General features: G+C 32.9%; 1 protein-coding gene across 1 annotated transcript in view; it reads right to left on the bottom strand.

Moving 5' to 3' along the window:
- LOC108364513 (myosin heavy chain, non-muscle-like) overlaps positions 1–8,694 on the bottom strand; it is a 103,338-nt gene that overhangs the window by 21,738 nt on the left and 72,906 nt on the right. The window contains 4 exon segments of the mRNA XM_017618217.1: positions 1,695–1,787; positions 2,651–2,695; positions 2,697–2,795; positions 8,311–8,334. Of these exon segments, the coding sequence (XP_017473706.1) occupies positions 1,695–1,787; positions 2,651–2,695; positions 2,697–2,795; positions 8,311–8,334 (261 nt within the window).

Raw genomic sequence — 8,694 nt, forward strand, 5'->3', positions numbered from 1 at the left:
TGCAAAAATCGTTGGACCATGTAGTCTATTTGTGGTTATTGGAATACTTACAAAAGTGATCCTCTGTCATGCTGTAGCGGACCAACTTGTGTCTCTGCACCAGCTTATTGTTATAACCCGATATTGGTATACCCGATCACTGCTCGTGTTTTACCGAAATGTGATTGAAGTTGAGCGTTTGAAAGCACATTTGCATGTCTGGCTGTAGCTGAACGTGCAGAGATGTTCGCTGTTAGTTGTTAGCACCCAGCATGTTCGGGTTCGAATGCCGTCAGAGGCAACATGTAATTTTTAATTTTTGTTTTCGGTTTTTATTAATTTCGAAAAAGCATCTGAGAAGTGAAGAACAAAAGCGAAAAAATATAACAACAATGCCATTGCTAATATGTTGGGAGTAGTTTTGTGCTACTCTGATCAAATACAGAGATGGAGTAGGACATCGCAACGTTAATTGGACCATATTTTTTATATGAATTGTGGTTAACTTTGAAGTACTCCTTGGTCCTTAGGGAGTACACTTTGCACGCATGCATGGAGTCGTCGCGATTTTTGCAGGGTAATCGCGCCCTGTGATAGTTGATTCAAACTCAACATTTGAAAACACATTTCCATGTATACACATTTACATGTGTAGCTGATTGTGCAAAGACGCTTGATACAATTTTTTCTAAATTCTAAGATATGTTTCCCTCAGTGTACATGAATTGCTGGAACGCGTAGCGATCTACAGTGAACCATACTTTAAATGGCAAGCGTTTATGCATATTGCAAGTGTGTCCAATGAATCACAATCACTTTTTTTCATTTTGAAAGCTAAGAAAACATTCATAAAAACAGCTGTTCGAAAAATTTTTTAACGAAGATCGTTTTTATACGGACATTAAGAGGCTCTAACTCGCATTTCAAATGCGAGTTGCGGCGACAAGCTAAAATGTCTCGATGCGTGAGTTTGCGTTTATACGTCCGTATCGAACGTCCGTATAGCAACAAGAATTAACAAGGCGAACTTAGCACAGTGCGTAGGCAACTGGCTGAGTCAGTGGGATCGTCGGTGCGAATCCTACTGAAAGAAATCTGATGAGGAAATGTGTATTTCCGAAATAGCTATCACTTCTACCATTTTTTCAAATTATTGTTGCTTTTCCACAATAAGTTTTCATTAAAAAAACGGCCTCAAGCTCAATAAAAAGTGTTGAATATAATTGTTATAAGGCCACTAAAATAGCAAAAACAAATTACTTTATTTAATTTATTTTGTATTGTTATTTTATTTCATATTATTTATTTAATCCGCGTTACTGCCGTCTGTCAGGGTACAATTTTGATCAGACCAACCGCGCCGTTAATCCCCATAACGTTGCCTGCCGTCTGTCTATGCTATAAGAGATAAATGATAAGGGCGTATATTTTGCTCGTTTACCGCTTTCGTCGCTTAGGTAGGTTAGCTTAGCTCCAAGTTTGTCTTCAACTTACTCAGAAGTTTCACACCAAATTTGAAAAGGACTTTAATACTTTATAGAAGGTATCTATGTACATCTACATAGTAAAAATATGATTTTTTTTATGTGGGGCTTACGACTTTTTTACTAATTAGACTGTGAAGAAAGGAAAAATTGGCATGACTTGAAAACGTTTAAGTGAGTATTTGTAATAATAGCTTAATCCAAGGTAAAATTAATGTAGTCAATACTTACGAAACGAGATGAATTATCATTTTTTACAGTCTTGGCATTTCCGAAAGCTTCCAAAATAGGATTCGCTTGCAAAAGTTGTTGTTCCAATTCGCCCTATATAAAAAAAAATTATGTTATGTTACTAAAAAAGCATGTTAATAATTTTAAATTAAAATAAACATGTACATACATATGTACGTACATACATACATACTGCATATGTAGGTATACATATGCATAATACATACCTATGTACATAACAAACAATAGTTCTGAAACATCGCATATTAGTTAAAAATTAACTAACTCAACTAATGACCAGAAGATAAACATAGGCTGGAATCATGCATTTTAAAATCATCTATGTATGTGCAATTGATGTGTATATACAAATGATTATCAGAAACAATTTGAATGATATAGCCAAAGTAAACATAAAAACAAGCAAGTTTAAAAAATGTTTTGATCCATGATACATTATCATACTTTTCTTCTCGCAATTTCGCTATGAATTGTGTTTCAAAGAAATCACACATACATGTCAGTATGGCTGTTTGTATGTATGTAAGGGTGATACATCTAGACCTTTGTTTTTTTAATTTTAAATAAAACACTTAAAACAGAACTGGATATCTGAATCTTTATTATTATCCGAAAGAACAATATCTGACATTTACTTTTTAAAAATAATTACATTCAAATGTTGGACGCAGACGGAACATGACCGTCAATGGCGATCGCTACCGCACCATGATACCCCACTTTTTTTATACAAGGGTATAGATGGATCACCCTTTACATACATTACATAAGTACACATTACTATTCTGATACCACATTTGTACATGTACATACACATTTTGAATCATTTCAAAAACTACCAATGCTACTTGAGTAAGTAGTCTACTTGCAACAATACAGGAATTAAACAATAGCAACTACTCCTTCATACCTATGTACAATATTTACGGAAATACCTTCATTATCATACACCGGCATCCTGCATTTTCGCTCATTTTATTCAATATCATTTTGACTTTCATTCTTAACACAAACAGAATCTGACACGCCATGGACATTACACTTGATTTTAAGAGTTTTCTTCATATTTACTTGTAAGTTCTGGAAAATTCGAATTACTATTTTTAATTGCATATGTACTGTATTTTTCCAACAACAAGGGATAACTAAAACAAACATAGAGTACATAAGAAACCTGTGAAGAAAGCCTGAGAATCAAATACAAAAGTTCAACTAGTCTATGTAACTTCTCAAAAATACATATTTTTGAAGGATTCAGGTGCTAAGTAAACTAAAAAGTGCTAACATGATCGATTCAATTGCGTTTGTATGTGGTGGACTTATCAAATCATACTCTAAGTGACAAATAACAAAAGTTTCGGCTGAAGTGAGCTTCTCAAGAATTTCGGCACTTACGTTTGAAGCAGTAACTTCAAAATTGAACGAGAATTTATTCGGAACCTGTGAAAAATTATTTTTAATTTGCGGAATTAGAGATTAACGCATGTCACTGTCTGTTAGCAGCTATGGCTTTAAAGTACTTCAAAGACTCTGTTTACCTGGGTTCGAGAATTCAGACCAAGATGGGGATAAAAACTATTTTGCGTAGAAATATTATAGAATGGTTTTCCGTTCGAAAAATATCGATTTTCAGGAATTCTATACCATTTCTACGAAAAATTGTTGTTTCCCACATAAAATATGTACATTGAAAACTTTGAGAGCTTAGAGCGACCCCTAAATATTTTTTCATTTCAAAATAAAAAAAAACAAGGTTATATTTTTTCGGTGTAGAACAATACTAGGTGTCACTGAAATAGTGGATTTCTGCACTGAATTCTACTTTTCAGTGATCAAAACTCAGAATTTATTATTTCCAGTAATAACACCGCAGTAAATTTTACACACAAAAAATTTAATATATTCCCGAAACTATAGGTAAATTACATAAAACTCAGAGACCCAGAATAAAAACTATATCATGGTGGAGTTTTAAAAAAGTCATCAAAATTTCCGTAAGAATTATAAAAGTCTTTTAATAATAATTATGTGTGAGAAGATTTTTTTTAAAGTCATCGATAACTATTATTTTAAGACTTATATAATATAAGTATTTTCATAATAATTATCAACGAGATAAATATTTTTAACTCTTCAAAGACTTTTTTTTGAGACTTGTATTATTAAACTCTTGTCATCATAATTATCATTGAGATAAATATTTAAGTCTTCAAAGACTTTTATTTTGAGACTTATATTATAAAAGTCTATTCATAATAATTATGAGTGGGAAACATTTTTTTAAGTGTTAACTCCTGCGCGACTACTGGGACAATATGTCACAGCTTCGTTTAAAATCATTTATTCGTTTTATTACTTATGAAATATTCTATCTGAATTGTCCCAATACAAGTTCTGGGTTTTATTTATGAAAAAAAAAAAAAAGCCCCAACATATTTAATATGTCAATATGGTACCACTGGTCAAGTTTGCGAGCACAAGTTTAGAAATTTCAGATATTCTCAAATTCTGTTTGCATTTCATTAAATTCGGTCCTAAAATATCAGAAAGGTGAGTTTCATATAATTTTTGTACTTTTGGGATATATTGTCCCAGTTTGTGTTTTACGTGGGTCTTATTTGTACCAATATGTGTTTTCCCATATGTCGAAGAAAACATACCCGGCGGAAGAGGTGGCCAGATGTACTGTATGAAAGCTCTGGTTATGAAGATTTTAGCCCATCTGAGAGCAGCTACGAGCCATCGCTCGACGCTGAAAACATAAGGCTAAATAAAGCCACTACAGCAGAAGATGAAAACAGTATTTCCTATTCTGAATCTGACGACGAAGAAGAAGCTGCCGATAACATAAATGTTCATAGGGATGAGGAAGAATAGTCATGCGAATATGACATGAATGAACCACCTGTCGTTGCCCCCTGGACTAACCTCACAGAAGACGTAAACTTCGATCCCAAGTTTCGAATGCCTCTAAAAAGGGATCCCCAAGTTTTAGTAATTTATCCTTGAGGTCCTACCGAGTTCACTGTTTATAAACGTACGATTTGAATGTATACACTGGTACACGCTGGATGATTCCAAGGAAGTATTTACTGCTGTGTCTCATTGTCACAAGCCGATAATAGAGGTGTGGACAGAAAACAGAAGAACGGTAGAAAGAAAAAAGTTGCCTACGCCTTAGCTATTATGGACTATAATCGTATAATGGGCGGTGTAGACTTGGCCGATCAGAAATCAGCGGCGTACGATATCAATCAAAAATCTCAAGAAATGTTGGAAAAAAATAGTTTTAAAAGTGTTGTTGCTTGTAACTGTTTATGCTTGGATTGTACATAACTGAAGCAACCAATTAAAAAATGTTTAAGACTCGTACGACCGGGGGACGACCATCTATCGTACGACTCTTATATAGACGCATTACCAATTTTACTCCCCACCAAAGTGAATACTTTTTCAGCAAAAAAAAAAAAAATAAGTTCAAATAAATAATAAAAAAGGCTAAGGGCCGTTTTCTCATCTAACCTTTAGATTACCGGCCACTTTATAGTATCGATATACGAGTTTTCGTTTTCTCATCAGCGCATTAATTTCTCGAATCGATAAATTGTTGCTCATCCGATGCAACCTTTAAAAATTTGTACCCAACTTTAAATTTTGGTTTGGTTTTGGTTCATGAGTCCAGATATATTAGATATTTCAACCAAGGTTTTGATTTTTGCTAACAGTTGCTCTTGCTCTATACTTACATAGCCAACCTCTAAAATTTTATGACGAATGTAGTGAAGTTTCATTCTCAGAAATGTAGTGAAGTTTCACTCTACGGAATAACAAACTTATTTTTATCGGTAAGATAAGAAAACGAAAACACTTTAAAGTGAGGAACAATTTATCTTCCCTGTTAGTAAAGGCAACTTTACTGCTTACATTAGAAAACGGCCCTAAAAGAAGGTCTATTTAATTGTTATGTTCAAACATCTAATTGGGATAATGACAGGACTTAATGATTTTTGAAATATGCAGAACGTATTTTTTTAAACATTATTTTCACATTTGGGAAAAAGACGTCAAAAAAGTACTGGCAGAGCGAAAAAAAAACTCCGTCGCGAAAGGGTTAAAGGACGAGGCTTGTGCAGGACCATTTCGAGATTAGTTCGTGACCACTTCGGGACTAGTTGGGGACAAGTTCCGAAACAGTTTGAAACTTGTTGGGGAGTAGTTTGGGACCAGTTGGGGCTTATTTAAGGCCCCAAACTTGGCCCCGGCTAATACCGAAATGGTCCTGAACAAGCCCTGTCTCTTAAGACTTACACTCACAATTAGTATGAACAACTTTTATAATATAAGTCTCAAAATAAAAGCCTCTGAAGACTTAAAAATATTTATCTCAATGATAATTATTATGAAAAAACTTGTATAATATAAGTCTTTAAAGAAAAGTCTTTGAAGCTTAAAAATATTTATCTTTCTGATAATTATTATGAAAGGACTTTTTAATATAAGTCCTTGAATAATAATTATAGATTACTCGAACAATTCTTATCCTAATATAATAATTATTGATTGACTTTTATTCTCTTCTCTTAAAATAGTTATGTCTCTGATAAAACTGCGTACTTAGTTTTTCTCTCTGACATCAGGATTTTTTTAATGGACTTTGAAATAAAAAAATATGATTATTTCGAACATTTATTTTAAAAATTCAGTGCAATGTAATAACAATAAGGGTATCATATAAAAGAAAAAATTCTGTAGAATTATATTTTTTGGTGCATAAGGACGAGTGGGTAAATATCCGTGAAAATTTGCAATGTTTATTTTTTTTTTTAATTATTGGTTGAGGACTAATATACACACGACCATGACTTTATTAACTTAAAAAGATAAAATTTATTAAAAGCGCAACTCAAAACCTATTCGCTCTTGTAAAACAAAAAAAAACTTTATTGTTTTTAAATCCTAGAGTTTTTCTCTCATTTGCTACCCATATTGTTATTCTACATACATTGCACTGATTTTTTTAAATAATTTGTTTGAATTAATCATATCAAAGTCCTTTGAAAAAAATTCTGACGTCTGAGTGAAAAAACTAAAAACGCAGTTTTACTATATTTGGCCCACAGTGTATACAGTGTGCGAAGTAATGACATTTAATTTTTCTCATATCCATATTTGACAATTGCTTGAGTTTAGTTAAAATTTTGACCTTTTTGGTCGTTCGAATTTTAAATTTTTTCGAAATCGAGAACAGAAGAGAATATTAACAGAAAAGAAATATAGAAAGCAAAACTAAACTAATAATGCCGCATACGTGTTTTTATGCAAGAGTGCGGTGACTCCGTGTTCATCGTACCGAACGACGAATTTGTAAAAAAAAAAAAAAAACAGTGGGAGCTAGCTTGTCACAAGTCTTTGCCACCAACAGCACGTATTTCTGAGAATCATTTTAAAACCTCCGACCTTTCTAGTACGAGCCTAAGGCGTAAGCGATTGCATCCGGAATCAGTTCCGTCAAAGGAATGCCCAATCTATCCAATGTGGACATAGACAGAATGTACGAAATTAAATTTTATTTAATTAAGTAATAGGAATTTATCTTTGCGATTAAAATCAATTTTGATTACAGAACAAAAATTTGTTTTTTTAAAACATGTGTTATCTGAGGGTTAATAGAAATAAACAACTAACACAAACACATCAGTTCACGTATGAATTGTCAAATATGGATATTGTCATTACTTGGCACACTGTCTACACTGTGATTTGGCACATAGTTTCTCGAGTATGTCGATTCTTTCGTGTGTTTTGCAAGTTTATTGTTTTTGTCATACGGTGTAATGAATTCTGCATTTTACTTATCACTGAATAGTGCAATTCAGTGGTAGGACAAAAATGTCCAACCCTGGTGTGAATAACTGGCGTAATTCGCAAAGGAGGGAGGCAATCGGCGATGTTTTTGTTTTTGCCTGAGCCGAAGCCGAAAAGCATTTGTAGTGTAATAAAAATAGAAATACCGAAACAAGAGTATCTTATATTATTCCTTTATTGAAAATAGTAAATCGCTCGATAGAAGATGGTTTCTTGTACATAAGTCCAGGCAAGAGAACAAAGCTTTTGACTGTCATTAAAATATATGACAGCTGCAAATAAATGGTTATTATAAATAAATATTGTTTATGAAGTTAGGGATCATGTACTTTTGAAGGACGAACCGCTCTTTTTTGTAAATTATGTAGATTATAACGAAAAACATACGATTTTTGCATTGAAAGGGTTGATTTAGAACAACCACATACACCCTGTAATTCTTTAGATAGGCCTATACAAAGATTATTAAAAAATGTATGATTTAAAGAAAAATACATAAATTTAAATTAACACTTAATAAAAAACCTGATTTCCAAAAAACGCATTGCAGGGCATCCAAAGAAGCAGACAATTCTTAACGTCGATAATGAAATAAACAATTTATTTAAGTAACGATACGACTATGTGCATAATAGAAGTAAATTACAAGAAAAAAACCGTACTAATGCAAAGATTTAACATTTTATTTAAAAGCAATAATTACTCAAGTGTGTTTGTTTGGGTACTTTACCGCAAATGTTTCTGCATTATTACTCTAAAATTTCGCAGTTGTGCAATGGTTCGAGCGCAGTTGGTTCGATCACAAAACCAGATGAAATTACAATAAAAATGTGATGAATGAAAGAATGAAGTTAGTTCAGCCGCGTATTGAAAACAGAAGTTGAATTTGTTGTTTCAAACCACAAGGGCACGCACACATACCAATGTTGAGGGCGATCAATATGCAGTTATTAAGGCATTGTGATAATTGTAGTTTCGGGCGGCAGTAGCGTTAGTAGAAGCATAGTAGCAAAAAATAGCAATAATTGTTGGATATTTATTAGAAACATGATTTGTTGTTGATTATGAACATATACATAAGTACTGTGTACACATGGTTTGATGGAAACAAAAC

The sequence above is a fragment of the Rhagoletis zephyria genome, unplaced genomic scaffold (genome assembly GCF_001687245.7).
Source record: "Rhagoletis zephyria isolate East Lansing unplaced genomic scaffold, Rhagoletis_zephyria_1.1 Rzeph_scaffold_01578, whole genome shotgun sequence".
In the NCBI taxonomy this organism is placed as follows: Eukaryota; Metazoa; Arthropoda; class Insecta; order Diptera; family Tephritidae; genus Rhagoletis; species Rhagoletis zephyria.